Genomic DNA, 21,352 nt, shown 5'->3' with positions numbered 1-21,352 from the left:
TGCCAATGAATCGTTTCAATTTCCTTCCATTCTTTCTTTATTACTTTTATCTTAGTTTATTATACCGCAAAAGTTCAACAAAGACAAATTCTGTTGTTTAGTAATATTTATTAATACTCTTTGTTAAATTAGGTATAATTAGAATGGTTGCCTCACTGATACAGTGAGTTACAACCATGTCCGTTTCAAATGTGACTTAGTACACTTCCAGCAATCCTAGGTTACTTTGACAATACACCACTGTATGTTGACTCTTCTGCGTCTATTTCTGTATTTGAGATGGAAGTGGGAGTAGGAAGGTGGATATGACATTGCACTCATTCGCTCTCACGCTTTTCTTGACCAAAAAAGATTGATCTAACTAAAAAAAAAAAAAGAGAAATTTTTGCTAGTAGAGTTGCTATTTGAGTATCGAATAAAAAATATAAGTTTCACGATGAAATTGGGACGTACGTCGCATAATAATTGAATAGGTGCGCTAATAGAAAATCATAAAATTATATTTATAAATTTTTGTTTCACTGTTGCCATGTTTGCCTTCTCTTTTGAAATTATCTTTTTTCTTGTATACTTAAACCAGAAAAATGAACCTAGGATGCTTTTTGTGCTGACGTAGGTACTGGCTGACGGTCCCGTTCCCCGTTGCACACACTCGCAACTATCGTTCGACGAGTATAGAAAATTAGGACAGGGGTACAGGGTTCATCATCTGGCTCCCCGGGTAGCGTAGTTTTTAACCTCCCTATTATTAATAACAGTTATAATTCTAGGCTAAACACACTAAACTGTTAGCAGTTCGATCTCCAATCTATTCTAGTTGATCGATCGTTCAGGACTATGCTACAAAGTATGATGTAGGTGTAAATTTCGCGAAAGTACGGAGCGCACGTCCTGTGTGAAGCGGAGCGCGTCCAGGACTGGAAGTAGGCTGAGCAGCGCGGTGTCGCTAGCGTCGCTAAACCACGACTTTATCGGTATTGCATTGTCTGTAATTGAACAATTTAATTGGTTTGATGCTTTTACAGTTATAAAATTAAGAAAATAATAAATGTTTATTTGCTATATAAAGAATATACTAACGTGGATAAGCTCTGTAGGCTCCTGGACTGTTGTCGAGTATAAAGACTGATGCTAGATCTGAACAAATAGCAGCTAGGTCCTTGGTATAAGAACCCATCTCTGGCGTACAGTGTTGTCTGTAATACCTGCGTCTTAAGATTCCTCTGTTGTTGTCAAGTTTATCGGCAACAGCTGCTCCGTAAATTTCCATAGAAGCCGTAAAAACCACTAGCTCATACCTAGAAGAGCCGCAAAAGACCCGTGATAACATGTATTTACGATTTCGTTACTTGAAATAGTAATCCATTCAAGACGCTTACCACTGACTAACAATGTCTAAGAAAAAGTCCACATGAGGCCTCTTGTGGACGAAAAATCTAACCGGATGTCGGTCTATCGTCACCTTAAGAACAAAATCAGGTGGTGTTCCTGGTCTCACAGTTGGTCTTGCCACACCATCATGATGTGAGTGAATCAATGTCTCATCGAGGTCTAATACCAATACCTTTCGCTTAACTATACCTGTAATGCAATGACTTATATACCACAAATAACACGCCAATTATTTCCTTGCATTTATGCTGGAATAAAATACTTACTAAGCCGATGCCTTGACAAAGGAGACAGCGGGAAGATTTCATACTTAACAGGTTGCATCTGTGAAATCTAAAATAAAAACATGAGTGCAATATGTTAATTAATATCGTTATAGCTGTATCAAAAGGTTTTGAAGTACAAGAATTAATGTATATGGAAATGACACAAATTAATCACATACAATGTATCAATTTTAATATCAACTCAGCTTAAAACATTATCTACATGATGAATTATATCTAGATAGCAATGTTTTATATGTGTGCATTAAAAATTGACAAGGCAGATTATATAACATGTAACATTAAATATTATATAAGGCATAAAATATTTAATCATTTCACAATATACTTTAAATAAATTCCTTTATTGAAATCAAACTTTCATCTATATGGCTCTTAGCCATTCGGAGGATATCCTAGATAAGATATATTTTTAAACATATAAAACAATTATCTGATAATTCATAAGTATTAAATGATTAGCAATATTACAGGATTATATCTCGCTAACAGATGTTAGGAATAGCATACAGTTGCAAAGATTATCATTATACCTCAAAAATGAAAGTGATTCCGAGGTATGAGAGATAGTTAAAAATACTACATATTACATAAATGTGATGCAGGAACCAACACATAGTTAATAAAAACATGGATGAGTAATAAAAGAAAATTAATAAATGATAAAAAGGAGACAGACCAAGATAATATAAATGATACTTATGCTTGATAATAATCACACAATTAAGCACAGTAACACTTAAAAGAAAATGCTGAAAAATCATGACACAGCATGGAATAACATACATGTACTTAAGAGCAGAAAACTTGAACTTGAATGAAAATGTATTGAAATCCATTCCAATTTAGCATTTAATTAAAAATAGTACAAAAGTCTATGAAAAATGTAGCAGATGGATTTACTAGTCACTTTCTATCTGCATATTACTTTGAACAATAATTATAACAACAATTAAAAACACAATACATCAAGAAAGATGAATATAAGCATAGCAGGCGTCGATGCTAAATCGAAGGAATCATAAAAAACAAATTAAGCGATCCATTAAAACAAAAGTACCATGGATTTGTGTGTACGAGGATACGATTTTAAAGTCAAGGAAAGAAAATAATTGAAACGAAAAGGAAGAGGTGCGAAGCACCTACTTACGGCTCTAACCTGCTTCTTGAGTAGAAAGCAGACGCAGGTCCACACGCGGGAGGCCATCAAGAGAAAAGCTCTCATCCCCATTTGCAATTGCTTCAGCATCTCTACAAGTCTTCTGAGCGGGCCGAAGTCCGGCACCACTTTATCCTCAGTCTCGCCTTCGTCAGGGTTTCTTTTCCCTTTTTCACTGTGTTTCAAGTCCAAGGCGGTATATTACACAAGCGACAAACCACAAGTAAACAAACGACACCTCCGGACGCAGAGAACACGAAGCCTGAATACTCAGACACATAACACTATTCTTTTTTATTCTTCTAATCACATCATTCGCACCGCATTACCGGTTCTCTCTTGAAAATCTTTTCTGCTCTTGCAAAACCTCGACGGCTACGATATCTTCACGCACACCGTGCAACGGTCGCCATCTTTCGCACATCGACCCAATTTTTCTGTGCGCTGTTTCAACGCGCACGATCCTGTCAAAAATTATCTCTTACGTTCGCACATCCCTTCAAAAATTATTTTATTAATCATTACGTATAATTGTGACTGTGACAGCAATCTTCGTTCCTTTTGTTAATAGTAGAATAAGAATATACGTTAATAAAGTATAAACAGTGTCGAAAGGATCTTGATCGTAATACTCAAATTAGTGTTGGAAAGAGCGGCTTTTGACGGCATCGGAGAACGCAGGAGAAAATAAGGCCCGTTTTATCCAATTGGGTCTATTTAGAACCTATCGCCAACTATTGTGGACAAACTTGTTACTGACAGCGATAGGCTTCATCGTAGTCCATTAGCTTACCAATGAAATAATGCCGTTTAGCGTCCATAATAATGGCGGCATAAGAAGAGGCGTCCTTTCCTGGTAATTTTAGGAACATGTTATTGCGTGCTGATGGATTGCTGATCGCTGTACCAACGTGAAAAGTGTAGTATGGCGTTCGGTGGGAAAGCAGCTGCTTGCGTCATTTCAAAATACTTCATTGTCGTGATTGTCTAGCGTTTCTAGTGTACTGTCCGACTAGTTAAGTTCAGACAAGGAAGTCTTATTGCAGCAAGAACTCATAACGTGTCAGGAAAATGACCGACCTCACAGAATTGCGGATGAACGTGGCCGCTTTGAAACGCGTTGACCCCTACGTCAAGGATATTCTGGAGACTGCGACCCATGTAGCTCTTTATACATTCAACGCTGAGAACAACGAATGGGAAAAAACGGATGTTGAGGGTGCTCTGTTCGTCTATTCGCGAAATGGCGAACCTTATAACAGCGTTCTTATTATGAATAGGTATTCATCTTTGGGCTTGTTTGTTTGAAAACATGCGCTGCAGGTGTGCTCCTCTCAAAGGTGCATCACGATGCAGCTTCTATACTGTTTACCCTACAGTACAATGACAATCGATTATAAATATGTGGCCTTATTTGTGGTTATATATTTTATGTCTTACGCTAATGTCAAAATTTTAGTCTTATTTAATATTAAATTGTTTACAAATTTTTATGCATAATGCAAGTGTTTGTTGTACATAACCAGTTATTTTTTTATAGGTTGAATACCAATAATCTTGTGGAGCCTGTAACACACGGCTTAGACTTGCAATTACAAGAGCCGTTCCTGCTATACAGAAATTCCAAATGCAATATTTATGGTATTTGGTTTTATGATAAAGAGGAATGCATAAGGATCGCAGACGTGTTAAACAAGTTAATGAAAGAGTCTGCAGAGCAGAATAGAAAATCTGGCACAAAAACACAGACCAAAGGCAAACGAAGTTCTGGGCCCAGTGTAAATAATGTTGATATATTCACTATGCTGAGTAAAGCCCAGGAAGATTTTGATACTAACAGAGGAATTAGAGGAAGCGGAACTGGCATAGGGTCAAAGTCTCCTGCATGTAACACTATTGAAGAAATCATCTCTGGTCCATTGATTGCTCCATTGGGTCCAGATGTAACTTCCCAAAGCGTAATGGACTTTTTTGCTAAGGCTAAGGTATTGCTTCTACGTGAAGTTACATTTTATATCAAGAGTCTGAAACTCATTATATAAATTTCACCAGGTTAATCCCGGACATTTCAAACCAGGAGAGCAGCCACCTTCTGGAAGTACAGTTGTACCAGAAGGAAAACCATTACTAGCTCGGTTGATGTCGCATCCTGCGGCACATACTTTAGAGCACATTGAAAAACAACAGAGATCAATAACTCCACAACCAGGTCCACCATCTTTGCATCAAGCACAACCTGGTTCTGGAAGTACATCAACTGTGAACAACTTGAGCAGTAGCTTAGCTCCAAATAGATCAAAAAGACGGAGCAGAGCGATATCTCAGCAAGATAGCATTACACCAGGGTCTTCAAATATATCTCAGGACGTCCAGCAACAAATCAATCAAAGCGCGACCGATTCAAATGGTTCCGCTGGTTCAGCCGGTTTTCTGAGGATACAATCTCCAACGACAAACACTAATACTAACCTAACCAACCACCAAAACTCTAACATTGCAGTCTCCAGCAATTCCAACCCACTGGCGTCCTTATTCGCGCATGCCTCAGCCCCTACGGTTAGTTAAACTTTTAAATACAATACACAGCTTCAATAACAATTGCTCAAACATATAGATTAACGATCTGAAATATGTTACACCAGGTATCGTCAGATGATGTGTTAGGAACTACGCCTATCTCAGGAACGGGAACTGCTCCCGCTCTGATACCGCCTGTAATGTTTGCGGCGCCAAGTCCACCAGATCCTCTTAGCAGACCGTTGGAACCGCTGACGAGGAACCAGCTCCTTCAGGCGTTTAATTATCTTCTACGAAGCGATCCCGATTTTATTAACAAGCTCCATGAGGCATACGTCAAGTCTTTTGGCGAGATTCTCTCCTAGGTTCATTAATCCTAGCCAATGTTTAAAGGTTTCTACCCGTACTCGTCATGCGGGATGTTATGCGATCAGCCTGCGCAAACCTTTTCAAACGGACTTAACACCAAAAATCTATCTATTCCTATGTTACATCTTTGTACATAGGTAACCGGCGAAACTGTAACGTTCGTGACGGAATTCATGACAATGACTACCGACCCAATACCGCTTTTGGGCTGGAGATATGAATAAAAAGACCCATATACCTTGGACAGTATTTTTATAAAATAATGCGTTTATCCCAGAAACGATCGCACGCTTTGAAAATAGCGCTTGTCAAGGAATGTTGGGCCTTTGACATCGCGCGCTTATTTCATTCAGTTATGGAAAACGAAAAGAAGGAGAGACAATGAGGCGCAAAGAGAATCGGCATGCAAGATAACTGTTACGGTTCGACGAAAGAATCAACGGGGTTACATGACAAGCGATACGGATACGATTTTAAACTGTGATGCCAAAACATTTATATATATATATATATGTGTGTATATATACTAACGTTTTATGATCACGAGTTCAAAACAAGACATGAAAATCTCTTGAGAAGATCAAATGTGTAGAATGCCTATTTTCCAGAGTATATGACGCACCTTTACTGTATATCAGGCGCCGAGTATGGTATGTGTACTGTAATTAACAGCTGAAAAGAGCAACAAATAAAAGCAGATTGATGTAAAGTTACTCTCTCGATATATTTTAATCGGACTTTTTTTTTCACTCTTTCTCTCTTTTCTTATCGAGTCAGTCTGCAAAGGCGAATACATGTCATGAATAAAATCTTAGTACACGTAAATAATATTATTTATCATAATTATAGAATATTATCACAATATAATATTTATATGGAATACATTGAGAAATGTGCGAGCGGTTCGTTTCTTGAGAACTTTACGCGTTTGCGTATGATGAACAAAAAAAAGGAATCACGTAGAAAACATTACAAAATTCGAACTGTTCGCATATCCCTAACTCACCGTAATACGATAGAAATACCTAGGAGAACCTAGTACTATTTACAAAAATAAAAGGACATACGCGATGTTGTCCATACTCGTCGTAATTTACTGATAAATTGCGACGGTTTCAACATAGATATAATTTACATTTTCATGTGTGTACGTGTATGCATATGCATCGTGTCAGTGTATCTTCCTTCTACTTCATCTTTCATCTTGATAATATTCACAGCCAAGTGGAGCCACACATTGGCCCGCTAGCTTTCTAGGAGTCTTAATCATTATTATTTTATTACAGTAATCGTTATCGATAAGCCGCTCCTTCCCATGGAAGTCTTTGGATTAGCGGCTCTTTCAAACGAGAGGCACTTTGGGGTTTCCAAGGAGTGGTGGTCCATTATCAGGTGTTCGATGGGGTCCAAGTTTGTCACCCTGACTTGGCAAGGGTTGTAAAAGTCTTATCGCTAGACTAGCCAGAATAAGTAGAACAATCAGGCCACATATAGGAACAGCTATCGTAGCTGTTTTAAACCATCCATCCGTATTTTGGCTACCATGGTTGCTGTGATGCTGTACCGTAGAACCGGAATATGCTCTCTGATCACCACTGAGCACTGGAATAAAAAGAGGTATTATAGTTTGGATCTTCATAGCGAAGAGAGATAGACGAAGCACAGCATGGAAAGGAAAGGTAGGCGTATTGCAGAGAATGTAGATGATAGAGGTTCACCGGAGGAGGCACTACGCTACGTCGCTAAAACCTGTTCGGCTTTTTACAGGGCAATGATTGGTGTGGCTACGGTTACGCGGCTTAATTGGACGAGTGAAAAGCTTGTCTACTAAAACCGGAGACTGGAGAATCATCTAGCGTTTACAGCAGAGCCTTATCCTGATCCGAAAGTACGGTATGGCTTTAACTTTGCAAATGCATTGGCAAATCTTCATGGACTTATACGAAGTCATATGATACAGCAGTTAATTAAATATACCAGTGTATTGTAATCAATAGAAAAATACTGGATCGAACTGGATAGTAGCTAGCTTTGGCATATTTATACTTCCAATTAGCAAATCTAAAATAATCTCATTATTTTAGTTACCTTGGAGAGTCTTATTCAGTCTATTCCTCATAGCTGGACTGTCTACGTGATTGCAGAGGTCTTGCTCACAACAGAGATATCCTGCAGGACATTGTCTCTCCTTGAAACTCTCCTCGAGGCATCCATGCTCGCTGTGCAGCAAAGGATTTGATCTGAGGGGCAATTCTGTGAAACATCCACGTCCTCGGCACAAGTATCCCTGAGCGACGCATTCAGGTTGATTGCAATAGCAGCGCACCTCCTGCACGTCTCGTGAACCTGTTAAAAGAAAATAATATGAAATATATTATGTATCCGTCTCAGGTATAATCATTACAGATATAAAAGAGATCGGTCACTGGTATACGGAGGTTAATGTACATCGAGAGTTACCAGAAGAGCATAAGGGTATTTGCAGGTGGTCCTGCATATTGAACCCGTGTCTGGCAATAAGCAGATTTAATGGCCGTTACTGTTAACGTGGCTTCTATGGACGTAATACGAAGCGGGAATAATAAATCGTCAGCAGCTATATATATTTATCCTGTTGGCACTCTTATGATGATTTAGAGCTTACCTAAGGTGTTCGACGGTCTAATGATAAACGAAATTACAAGAAAGGATAAGATCATAGCGTGGCATGACAATCAAATAATTCTGGAGCATTATAATATTATTGCGTAATGAGCGACGTGTGTTATTCTTGTGAATCTTGCGGCTCTTATGACTCTGATAAATTGCTAATTCACCTGTGGGCTAACTAGCTTCGATGAAACGTTGTTGCTATGGTACATAAGCCTTCATTTCGATTTCGACTTCGACATTCTTATTCACGTTCCGGCGATGCTTAACGCTCATTTCCCATCCAGCGCTCCAGGCATTTCTTGGAAAGCGATCGACAAATCGGATTTGTGCTTATCAAAATAGACAGTGCGTGTATAGATAATATACCAATAATACTGTGAACAGATGATTCTTCAGAGAACAGAGAGCATTCAGGATAAGAAAAAGTAATTACAGATACAGGAAGAATATATGGAAAGAATTTTGCGCAACTTGACAACTCGTCAGAAAAGAATCATTATTTATGGAAAGCAGCTACTAATGAGAGACTGACTGAAAATCGTTAAAGATAAAACGTCGCGGCAGCTTCCACGGTATCATATATATATATATATATACACACACGCATATAGTATATATGCTATTTCCATAAAATCGAATCAAGCCGAAGAGCGTAGAAGTCTGTTTGGCATATGTATGCCAGCATATGCATGTTTCATGACGTACGTGATGTATGGGGCCAAGGCATGTATGATATATTCCACGTTTAAGAAGCATACGTACATACATATACACTTAATGAGCGCGCTATTAAGAAGCTCGATGTGCGATAATATAAAATTCAATAGATTTTATGTGTATATCGATCTGAGAAATGTTAATGTAAGAGCGTCGACTGTTCAATAATTGTTGAGATAGTGAAGTTTCAATTTATCCTTCGGTATCCTAATGTACACATGCCAGATGCGAATTTGCTCGTAATTTATTATCCCTGGCATATCGTACAATAAAAGGTCCCCCTTACCCTATCTGATTTTATCCTTTCCTAAAGTCTTCTCATTGTCGGCCTCTCGCTCTTTCGTTTGCTCCTTCTCTCGCTAATAAGCCTGCGGCAGGTCGGTCCCCCTATTGCTTTCCCGGGGGCCAGAGCTTACCGAGGAATAAAAAACGTTAAAACAGCCGAGTCACAAAAGAAAGATTAAACCGAAGAGAGTGTATGGAGAGAGGCATGCGGCGGCCATTCTCTCTTTGTATATGAGTACGTGTGCATATGTGCCCAGAGTTGTTGCTACTCCTTGGCTCTCTGTTGGTGCTTCTGCTGAAGACTCTCACGAGCCGGCGAGTGTGCTTCTCGAAGGAGTCAGACGAAGAGCGAAGAGCGAAGGAGGAGAACGAGGAGAAATAGGAAGGGGCTGAAGAGGCTGTGTTTGTGTTTAAAATAAAAAGGGAAAAGGGAAGCAGCGGGAGGTCGAGCGAAGCCCCAACCAAAAGAGAGATACAACCGACAACCCGAAGCCAGAGATGCCGAGGAAGGCCCGTCCGAAAACAAACAGACTGCTCCGTGGGGCCGTTCGTTATGCGTCCGCGGCATATTAATTATTTTCTGACAAGCTCTTTTTATTGTTTTTTTTTTTTTCATTTTCTTTCTCTTTTTCTATACCTCCCTATACGATCCTTGTGTTACTTTCATCCACGCTCCTAGGATCCGCCCGCGCTGATCGGACTCGCTCTGTCCCCACATTACCTTGACGATATGGACTCATAGAAGCTGACAAAGTCCCTTCGATATTTCCACGTAAACAGAGCGCACGATCTTAGCCTTAGGATAGAAAGCTGGATGGAATGCTGATTCGAAAGAGGTCCCCCTCTAGATATTTCGGAGAGCCGACGACCTTAAGAGTACGCCAATGCTTGTCCTCGATCTAAATGCGTAATGCACTTCCCTAAGGATGCATTAACGACAGTTGCACATGATAAATTTTCGAATCTACTCTTAAGCAATACATTGGGCGTAAAGACATTCTTATAAAACATTCAGTCCACGTACGACGTGGTGGTTTATTACTCGTTTAGATGTTTTCTTGAATTCCATACTGATTGACACCGATACTTCGTTCTGTAAGTATGCAATGGGAAATAAAATTTTCTTGAATTACGCGAATTGCAAGTATGCGCATCTCTTGACGAACAAACGATCTTTGTCTTTAATAACGGAGCATTTTCTTGAGCAGTATTACACACGAACTAAGAGGAGAGCTTCGCGCGGTCGTTCACACCGCGCTACTTCGAATCCCATATTTCTCCAGCGTGCCTAAGTAAGTAAGCAAGCACTTGCTTCACACTGCGTTCACTGTGCACTATCCTCTCTTCTTCTGTTTCTCTCTTTTTTTTTTCCCTCTTTTTCAAAGCCACTCGATGATTTTCACTTGCAGGAGATTGACATGGTCGCAGATAGTGTGCATAATAAAAATGTTATGGCGGCATTGATAACTACAGTCATACCACACTAGGCCTGTATAATGTTAATGTATAATACACGTATGATAAACTGTAAATGTTTGTCCGATCATAAACATACATTCAGAAGCCAAAGTTAATAAGCGATATCGTGTTTCGTTTGTGACGTAAAAGAAAGGAGAAAGATAGAGGAGGAACGGAGACCAAAGCAGAAAGAAAAAAAAAACAAATGGCTGATGCAATGTGATTCGAGGAAGAGAAGGGCAAGAGAGCAGCTACCGACAAGTGCGCTGGCATAATGGACTCTGATAGGTTTCTTTTTTCTTTCTATTTGAGGCGGGCCGGTTCACTTGCTTGGCCATGGAGTATGAGAGTCAATAAAGGTTTTATTTTTTTTGCCAAAGGACCAAAAGAATCGGCCAGAAGTAAAAGGAGTAAAGTTATAGCCTTTTTATTGGAACTGCTTACCTCTTGAAGTCTCTGACTATATACACAACAAGATTTGCATGAGACGCATTCCTGCGGTCTGCAGATTAAAGCAGTACCCGAAAATGGATCAAGATTACAAGGTGGTAACGATAACAGTAAATCGTATGGATCTGTTTACTTGGCTAAGGCTATGTGCAAATTTAAAAACGCGATAGCCGCTAAGTTTACTGGACATAATGGCTAATGGGTATAGTCAAGAGTCAATTTCAAAATTTGAACAATGCTCCGGAGATCCAAGCGTCGAAGGTCAAGACCCGAGATAAGTCCTAGCTTCTGCTATACCTGGACAAATTTTTCTGTCGCTTCGAAAAATCAAAAACAAAAGGGTACACCTAGGTATTTGCTCAAAGGCATGACTATCCGAGTATCCAAGTAGAAATTCAGGCAAGCAACCATTAGAGAAGAGGGTCGCGTTCTACGGTTATGCCGGGTGGCAATTAGCAAGAACAATAGAGACGGGGGCCCTTCTTTCTCGGAAATAGGTAGGTCTCGATGGGTCTCGGTGGGCCCTAAAGAGATACCCAGGTATACATTATGACGGGGCCCATGAAGCTCCCACAGACTCCACTAGGCCCATAGGCCCTGTAAGTATATAAGTGAGAGGCATTTCGGTTCTAGAAGGCAGGTTTCTGATCTTTTGAAGCAACTGGGCAACCAGTGATTAGCCCTACTTAACTCGACTGGACGCGACGCGGCTCTTGGAAAGTAAAAGGCAACGTCATCAATTATATGCAATTGCCAAATTGCTCAAAATTATACACAGGACTGACTTATAATAATCCCCTAGTCGATTACACGCTGATGCCCTTTTCGCTTTATCATACACGCATAACCCTACAGCCATCGTAGGTTACCTCCTTGATGCAAAGTTTAGTCGAACGATGTACACCTATCCAAGGATGCATTTTCCCTATCTCTGTTCGTTTTAAAATAATAAAAAAATCTCAGATGCCTATCGGTGACAAGAAAAGAGGAGAAAAAATGTGAAGGAGGGACTTCTGGCCAGTGTATAGCTTCTTCATTTAAATTCAACGCGTATTGACTTGCACGCATGCACGCACGCATGGATGGATGCCACATGAGTGCATGCACGCGGCATCATATCGCATACGAGATATAACATTAGCATAAGGTGTACGGGTTGGCTATAGTGTACTACCTGTATATATATATATGTGTATAATAAAGTTTCAACAATACCATAGATACCACAATACTGTCTTTCTCATCGAACAATATTCATTTTCATTATATTCCGTTTGAAAAAACCCTGTACAAGGGACACTGATTACCAGCAATTATATGTATACGCGAGCGTAAGTGACTGAAGTGTGTTCTCCTTAAAGAGCGTCCACGCGTACTAGTTAGGTCACCCTGTACATTGTATAAAATTGTTGTACTCGTTTGCGTGCGTGTGCTCATTCCGCCGTGCAGGTTGCCCGGAATTACAACAAGTTTAAAAAGACAGGAGGAGCGTTCAAAACAGTTAGGTTATATTCGTCACTTCATGACCAACGGCGCTTAAACTCGCCTTGCATTTTATTTATTTTTTCTCGTCTTCTTGTTTCACTCCCATCTCTTACCGCGCTTCTTGTTTTCTTTGTCTACTTTTTATTCTTTTAATACGCTTCTTACTCTTTTGAATTCCTCAGCTGATTCCGTGCTAGTCAAAGCCATTCCGCTTAATGTCAATTTCAACGCGAAGAGCCTGCCCAGAGCTGATTATAAGTTTGTGAAGTTACAAGGGATTGAAACGATCGAAGCTTACTTGACGCCCGTTACGTTCCGTTACGCTTGACGGAATCGCTTATGCTTATAGGGTCGATTGGAACTTTCGTTAACGTATCGTGCTAGTCTGTCCGATGATTCACGAGCGGCGTCGTGTTTCCGTTATGAAATTTCCATCGAAGCTACAGTGGCGCCACGGTCTCCGTGACGGTGGAAAAACGAATCGTAATGTTTATGCCTCTATGCTCGCCATGCTAATACGATTAGTCGTCTGTATAGACGAGCGGAATGATCTTATAGACATCATATCATTGGATTGCAAAAACAATCAGATGCAATTTGCATCAGGCTATACAGCGTACACAAAACAATAACATTAACAAAATAACAAATTTCCTACATAAATAGAAGTTAGCTGATAGTTTGTACAATGATTACCTCAGTTATAAAAATAAACAAGACAGCTAATAATCTTGTTATTCAATTTCATTGTTTGACAGTTGATAAAAAATTAATATAACTCAATTCTATCTATACCACAATGTAGCAACGTTAGACCTGTGAAATACAAAACTATATGTATATATATTAATGCGTGGGTAGCAGGCACGTGTGACAGCCGTCACTTCCGTGTGCCAACTGCCGGACTGGATAAAGGATGTGATAGAAAGCGACGAAAGACGATGGATAAGCAATAAGTATAGACGTACGTAAGTATGCCGATGTGCAGTATAGTCGAACCAATAGGCGCAATGAACGTGTAACTGCGCTCGAGAGAAAAGCGAGTATAAAAATACTTTGGTTGGTGAGACCTAGCCATTTTTATTCGGTACGCGCGTACGTTTAAGAAGCAGGCGCCAGAAGTAGTTCGGTGTGTGTAAATATAGGAATATATAACTGTCAGCAGTAAAGCGGTATACGCTCTGGCTCTTTACATACGATATATAGCATATGCAGTATAGTCTATGTTTTATACCGTATATTATGTACTGTTTACTGTTTACTATAAACACACGATTCTCGATAGGAACACTATAGTCAAATGTCCTGTCTGGATATACGTATAGATATACTCTCCAGGACATCCTATCCAAAAGATCTCTTCACGATCCGATCCGAATATCTTATGGAATCCTCCTTGATCCTTATAAAGAGCAAATAAATGTGCGGATACTTAAAGTTACATGGATCTTCTTGAAACTGCTTAATTAACTCGATTGATGAACTGTAAAAGAACGAACTAGCTACAAAAGATCCGGCAAATCCGGTTTATCATATTTCTCTATAAACTAATGTTAATACATATATAATATCAAACGACAGAAAGGTTTGCCGCTCATTCTTATGCGTTTTACTTTGGTAGACCAGAGTGAATCACGTTCTTATATTCCGCAAATAAACAAAGCATCCCTATGACTCTTTGTATACATGCATACGTGGTATGTAAGTCAAATGCATGCACAGTAAAACATACATTAAACATATGTCATGGGTGATCATAAATGTGACAAGAAGGTTAAATAAAGAATTTAATATTGACGTCTAGAAACAGTCGCTAGTTAAAATCATAAATCTATTTAATTAGATCATTAATCTATCTGTGTATGTATATATATATATATGAATTTATAGTATATAAATATATAATCATATACCTATACAGGTATTACACATAAATGAATAAACGAGATTCAGGATGTTCCGTAACAGGCTGTGATTGCTTGAAAGTAACATAAGTGAAATGTTTCCGTAAAACAGGATCCTCTTCTTGGCTGCTTCAAATATACGTTTTTCTCTTTCTTTCTTTAGCCCTCCCCCTCTCTCTCCCTTTGTTTCATCCGCGTAGAATCAAGCAAGTACTGCCTCACCAAGTACTTTACACGGTCTGCTCGTATGCAAGAGGCGTGCAATCCACACTACATATGCAGAGCGCAATGCGTGCATACGTAAGATGTACGTACCAATACGAATAAAAAGGATTGAGCTACGTGTACGTTTACTCTCTATATGTTATGTATGTGCATGATCGTATGTATCCATATGTACATGTATACATATGTAAAGTATATAGGTAGTCTGCTATCCGCGCGCCTAGCTGGCGCCCGACTCGCGCTTTATCGTCTCTCCTCGTTCTAGACAGTAGAAACTGAGAATTTTCACTGGCCACTATTTAAGAATGAAACGATAGTCATGAAAATTGGCTGATTCTTCGAAATCTAACGTATACGGTCCGTGCGACTTTTTGGTCTGGGAGAAGCTCGTGTTCTTGTGGTCTGTTTGCTTTTTACGATTGACATATTATTAATTAACGTGACTAACGATGAGTTTAGTGGCTACGGATCGTATGGACAAGGCAGACGAATAAAATCGACTGGAATAGAATTGAATCAGAACTTTATGCAGATAGCAAACAAGACCGGAATAGAGAGTGGTTGGGTGCCTTTGTTCAAGGGAAACGTGACTGGGCAATTGGCACGTTATTAATCGAGCCGGCAATTATCGTTTCGTTATACCCATAGTGGAATCGTTACTACTGGCTACGACTTGTTATGCGTGTGTATAGACATTAGCATGATAATTTCAATCATAGCATGCACTTTGTATAGTGTTAAGTGAGTGTCTGAAAATTATGTGTTAAATTAATATTACCGTCATTCACGGATTTCCCTGTGGCTTCTGTGAGCATCTCATAATCGGCCAAGTCCAAATCGATGGATGCTGAGGACGTCGCGACGGTCAGCGTCGTTATCGTAGCGAGAGTTATCAATTCCCTCGGCAACATTTTATTTGTGTAATAAACCCTCTTGCGATTCACGTGCGCGTAATCTCCTCTCCTCTCTCGCCCCTCTGTTCCTTCTGTATCTTTGTCCTCTTCTAAGTTTTCACAATCTCGACCATAATCCTCTAGGAAAAGGATACTTCTCCGTTTTTCACGAAAAGTTTCAAAATAATTGTCACGTGTAAAATTAAAAAAAAATTCAGCCTTAAATAAAACTGGGAATCTCTTTTTGAACTGGACTCTATGCAAAAAATGAAATCAAGGAAAACAGACTCCTCGCTTATTATATTCACATGCAAGAAATACTAAAGCATCTCGGACGTATTAACGTAACTGGTTATAAGAGCACGTGTAACACGGACGTTCAATCGCTCACGACGCTCCTCGTCGACTGAGTCCAACTGAGTCACTTCGAAAAGCGAACAGCCGAGCGACGGCAGCCTCTGCCTTTCCCCCTCGTCCCACCTTCCCCTCCACCCTCTAATACACAAGAACAAGGGGCACCCGTTTCCCGACACTCAAGAACACTCACTGATAGTTTTTAAAGCAGGGAGAAGCTCCCTACTGTGGCATTATGTATCCATGTGCCAGTCGGTGCACGCACTCTGGCGCTATGTATACCTGTGTTTGTTCGTAGGTCCCAGTCAGTCCCCAACATAACCAGGGACAGACGGCCAGGCTAGGAGTATTGGTATAGAAGTTTCTGCCGCAGGGACCTAGAGGGTGAGGAAAAACGGTTTAGAAGGGAAGCAACGCGCCACAGGAAAGGGGAGCATGGCGCCTCAGGCATAGACGCACTCGTATACAGACGCAGTACCGACGCCAATAGACGCCAGGCTGTGACTGGTGTCTTTCGGTGTATCTTTACGTAGGCTCACAAGGAGTATCGGTGTAAGTGGAATACGAAGAGAACTTGGATACCTTTATAACGACAGACGGCTCCTTTTTCGTGTATCCTATCGTCTACGTACGGACTGTCACGGTGGCGTCTTCTTCAGGGTTTTTTCGTGTGTGCGAGAACTGCGAAGAGTCACTGACAATCGGTTCACATACAGAGTTTTATCTTTTATCGTATCCGCTTGTGGGACCGGAGCGAGACACACCTGGTTTGCGACGCCACTTCCTGTAATCGAGACGTTCTTCTGTGTATTGCGAGGACATTAGGATGAACTGGATAGGGGAATGCTTTTTATTTATTTTTTTAAAACTCTTATTCGTCAATTTATTATTTTTAACTCACTCGATTCTTTTAGCCAGCTGGTGCCTTCGGGGACCTACGCTTGATCTTGACTAAGATAGGACCATACGATTCTGTGGAATGCTTCACCCTTTGTGTTAAACGGCTGAATTTGATGGCTCCACTAATTCTTTTATTTCTTTTCTCAAGGAGTAATCGAGTATTATTCGACGACAACAAGCTTCTGACTAATGCTTGGACAAAGACACCTGCTCTGGGTCCCGACACGCTTCTCCTGGGACGTGTGCCCCTTTTTTCCTTCTACACTTCCGTGTGCTCTTTATGAGATTTCTCATGGATTCCTCGCATGAGTATCCACAATGTGGTCGGCTCTTTTCGCCGACCGGTGACTAATTATATTGGAACAGTTGGGGCACCTGGAATCCATGGAACCCCTTCCACGACTTGTTTATTTTTCAGAGTCTTCCTTTTCCTTTATTTCTTATACTCTTATTTTTCTTCTTATGTTGCCCTGCTCACTGCTAGATGGATGTCCATTGTCTGCTGAGTGTCTTTGTCAGTCATCAGTGGTCGCCACACAGAGAGACGGTCAGAGAACCAGTCCTTAAATCTTCTCCGGTCCTTACCAATAAGGCAACCAATTTCTTAACAATTAGCTCATACTTTTTCTTTCGTTACTTGTTTACTTTTTGATATAAAATTATTTAGTAGCACCTCGTTACCATGCGGACCTCATTCTGGATTTATGAATCCAGTCAAAGTATATATCAATATCTACCAAAGGATAGTAGACTATCAAAAGCATACAAACACGACTTCAGCATTGTCCTTCTGTATGACGAAGATCGTTTCCTGGGAATCCTCCAAGAAACCTGTAAAAGACAAGGTAAACTTTAAGAGTTTCATAAGAACTTTTTAGTCAAGAACGTAAGCGTCCTTTCAAAATGATAGGGTATTTCGAAGCAAGAATAAAACCCCTTCGATAAATAAATGTTGGAAGATAAAATAATAAGGAGTCAAGGAAAAAGAGGTATATGGACACCAGGGAAGAGGATCTTTCTTGAGGAGATAAAGCGAAGAAAATAATAGGAGGCGAGGTTGGCCAGTCGGACATTCTTGAACTCGAAAACCCACTTAGCGTTCGGGACTGGAAGATTAGAGGGTAGACACCGTAGAAGGAGCCCTTGGCTCTGCTATCTGTTTGAGTGCATAGCCATTGCATGGCGCAGCCTGAGGGAGACTGATAAGAGGGCGGCTGGCTGGCTTGCTTTTAGTATGTCGCGACAGTCGATGCCGTTCCAGTCGGACTTTGGAGAATTTTAGAGGAAGAGATTGAGAACGAATGAAGGAATAGGAGAGAGGCATGAACGGGAGAAGGAGGGACAGAGTCCCCACGAAGCAGAGAGGTTTCGTATGGAAGTAGAAGTGAAGGACAGAGGAGTTATAATGCGGAGAGAAATAATGAAAGCCATATAGAGCAAAGTCCAGACTCTATGACATTTATCCTCTTGTTTTTAACTGTCCTCAATCACTCTTTCCTCTAATCGCTTATTATACAGAGTTTACTGTATCATCCTTATAGTATATAGATAATGAATTCTTAACGAGGGACCAGCCAATATACCTTAATGACATAGGCATTCTTTGTCAATACGTTACTGTTTTCTATTCTCAAATTACTTTTAAAATATATTAAATGTGGTTACGATGATACCAGCTTCATGGTTATGTAGAGAAGCGACAAGCTCTTATAAATAATGTTACTGTCAATGCAAGGAATATTCCTGCTTTTGGATAATGGATCTAGCGATGTTGCGAAACTATGATAATTAAGAGAAACGTGGTAACGATTTTTTGTACTTGAAATAACGAATCGGCCGGTCACCTAACTCGAATCCAGAATACTACCAGTGTACGATATCATGTAATATTTATATTGAAACCCAACAATAATTTCGATCTAACTTACGTCGACCAATGAATGATACATATAATATTAACTAAGAATATCTTGGATTTATAGGCGTCATACGATAATTACCAAAAATAATATTAATTTCAAAGTTTGACTAACCTCGTAATTACGTAGCAGGCGGCCAAGACCGATAGTAATGCGGCTATTGCCAATAACAAAACAGCCACGTGAATCGGTCTTACTTCCCCGTGTAAAATTGAATGGATTGATCCAAGATATCCATTGTTTCTGATCTCGTTCGTGGATATTTGAACTGACAGATTGTGACTCTTTTGTGTAGTAGTTTCAAGATCGATAGAAGGCAGAGTGTGTCCTTGAAAAAGGGTTGGTGTTGGAAAAAGCAGAGATGCTTCGTCAGACTCGGTAATTGATTCAGTGTTACAGTAATCGTGTGTGTCACAACAGTTAAGTCTTGGCCAAGGTACTCGAATTCCTCGTATACGCGGAGAAAGTTCATCCGTCCTGGATGTCCTGGACGTTATGGCGTTTGCTTGCGATGGTCTGGCTCTTGTCTGGCATAATAATGGCGTAGGGCTTCTGTACAGACAATTTTACAATAATACGCGACTTCGCATCAAACAACAGAATTTACTTTTATATACTCTATACCCTGCAGTCTATACTGTCTACACTCACGACTATGACGAAGTTCATAATTCTGTACTCCGTCGGTAGAGCCGCAGCGCGGTGTCATTAGCTGTCGGTATAAAGAGCGGACGATTTACTAGTTTTAAACGAATGGTAACTAACAACGTCACGGAACGATAATCAGTTAATCGGAATAAAGAATTGACGATATCAAGCAGGAAGAATTTTCATTGGTCTATCGTACGAGAAAATAACAGGGTTACTATTGCGACATCTGAATTTCGAAATTTAAAATATATAATATCTAGTAACGATCAGCGCATTCCTAAGTGAACAGTCGATATCAATTAGGAATGACCGATCGATTTTATGTAATGTTTGAAATGACAATCTATCTGATAACTAAATTATTATCGGTCGACATGGTTATCATTGCTGAGTGCAATTTTGTAGTAACTTATGCAGCCATGCACGTTATACGAATATCTGACGTTCGCAGGACGTTTTATATTTTATGTGCGGATTTCTGTGTAACAAAATTTGTATATTTTCTGTAACTTAGTGTAAACCTACAAAAGACAAAATATAGAATTTACACAGTACAGAAGTTCATTGTAATTACTCCGCCAAGCCAGAGCAATGCTGTAAACCTTTCAACTCTATTATCTTGTCAAGGTTATCAGAGACGGCGCGACGATACAATTAAACGATGCCGACACCCGACATGACACTTTTATTATTGCACTTACTTCTTTTATCATATACATATATCCATATAGCAATCGCTATTCGTTCGATATAACGATCTGAGCTTTACTAAAGTTATAAAAGTTTGTCGTCGGTTACGAGAACACATAGATATACATACTCGGTGCATCCTCGGGTTGTCGTGTTTAACCGAACGTTCCCATCATTATTTACTATCAATTCTGTATAACAAGAATATCGCGTTCTGCATGTATCCATACCAGCTTCTTTACAGGCCTTGCTGCTGCAAACGCATTTCCTCCCTAAAATAATATATCCTGATAAGTATAAAATATTTCCTATCGCATTTATCCGCATTGAAAGTAACAATACGTAATTGGTGACAGATCAGATATTAAAAATAAATATTATCTCGATGCAACTACTTACCATGAGTACACACAAAATTCATTGATAACAATATAAATAAAATAGTGATTACTTGACGTGTGCGACAAGCTCCAATCAAGTACATGTCACTGGAGCTTTTGCACTTGAAGCACCGAGTATCACCAGGACGAGAGACCATTGGAAAATGTGCGAAGAAGCCACAAGCAAAGAAAGAGTCACTCACGGTGGCTTCTCTAATTTTAGTACCTCCCACTGTTATTACCTATTTCTTCGCGTAAAACGCCATTTTACCCTTCACACTTGGAGACAATTTATTCGCGTGGATTATTATACCCGCCACTTTAAATTCTCAAAGTCCTGCATGTGCTACATGCTGAACGAATAAATGCGTTTCGTTCTTCCACGGTAAGTCCCAGAAAGAGTTGGACGCTTTGAACCTTCAGCCTAACTATCGTCCGATTTACACTCGTATTTTCGCACTCTCAACACCGGACGTATTTTTTTAGCGGCAAGATATTACCATCTACCAACTCGTATACTTTGGCTTCCTATATAAATTCCATGAGTTTATTGGCAAACTGAGAAAATAAGATTGGCGAATGTACAGATTGGTTGTTTAAATTTGGGTACTCGATTTAGCTAATGCTATAGAGACATCGAGTGTTCGTTATCGTGGATTAATAAA

The 21,352-nt window shown here is 39.8% G+C and overlaps 3 protein-coding genes across 6 annotated transcripts; 1 reads left to right on the top strand and 2 right to left on the bottom strand.

Annotated features, from left to right (window-relative positions):
- Positions 1 to 19: 19 nt before the first annotated feature.
- LOC107266602 (CTD nuclear envelope phosphatase 1 homolog) lies at positions 20 to 3,581 on the bottom strand. Of its 4 annotated transcripts, none has more exons than XM_015737240.2 (5): positions 2,830 to 3,581; positions 1,659 to 1,725; positions 1,380 to 1,581; positions 1,081 to 1,298; positions 20 to 986 (listed from the first exon to the last, which is right to left on the bottom strand). In XM_015737240.2, the coding sequence occupies exons 1-5, from the start codon at positions 2,926 to 2,928 to the stop codon at positions 841 to 843; spliced, it is 732 nt and encodes a 243-aa protein (XP_015592726.1). In that variant the 5' UTR covers positions 2,929 to 3,581; the 3' UTR covers positions 20 to 840. The 4 variants fall into 4 exon arrangements, with proteins under 4 accessions (XP_015592726.1, XP_015592727.1, XP_015592728.1 ...); XM_015737241.2 differs by having other exon boundaries at positions 1,380 to 1,575; XM_015737242.2 differs by having other exon boundaries at positions 2,839 to 3,581.
- Positions 3,582 to 3,733: 152 nt separating this feature from the next.
- On the top strand, positions 3,734 to 6,437 carry LOC107266593 (mRNA-decapping enzyme 1A). Its single transcript, XM_015737216.2, has 4 exons — positions 3,734 to 4,118; positions 4,379 to 4,823; positions 4,891 to 5,394; positions 5,481 to 6,437. The coding sequence occupies exons 1-4, from the start codon at positions 3,910 to 3,912 to the stop codon at positions 5,718 to 5,720; spliced, it is 1,398 nt and encodes a 465-aa protein (XP_015592702.1). The 5' UTR covers positions 3,734 to 3,909; the 3' UTR covers positions 5,721 to 6,437.
- Positions 6,430 to 21,281, bottom strand: LOC107266603 (BMP and activin membrane-bound inhibitor homolog). The gene is made up of 8 exons (XM_015737243.2): positions 20,707 to 21,281; positions 20,438 to 20,579; positions 19,081 to 19,518; positions 17,049 to 17,878; positions 16,730 to 16,931; positions 15,679 to 16,524; positions 7,813 to 8,070; positions 6,430 to 7,326 (listed from the first exon to the last, which is right to left on the bottom strand). Exons 6-8 carry the CDS (start codon positions 15,809 to 15,811, stop codon positions 7,067 to 7,069), a joined length of 651 nt encoding a protein of 216 aa, XP_015592729.1. The 5' UTR covers positions 15,812 to 16,524; positions 16,730 to 16,931; positions 17,049 to 17,878; positions 19,081 to 19,518; positions 20,438 to 20,579; positions 20,707 to 21,281; the 3' UTR covers positions 6,430 to 7,066.
- Positions 21,282 to 21,352: the final 71 nt, after the last annotated feature.

The sequence above is a fragment of the Cephus cinctus genome, unplaced genomic scaffold, assembly GCF_000341935.2.
Source record: "Cephus cinctus unplaced genomic scaffold, Ccin1 Ccin1_scaffold0330, whole genome shotgun sequence".
NCBI lineage: Eukaryota > Metazoa > Arthropoda > Insecta > Hymenoptera > Cephidae > Cephus > Cephus cinctus.
Note: the sequence above shows the minus strand (reverse complement) of the source record. Positions and strands in the feature narration are given on the sequence as shown.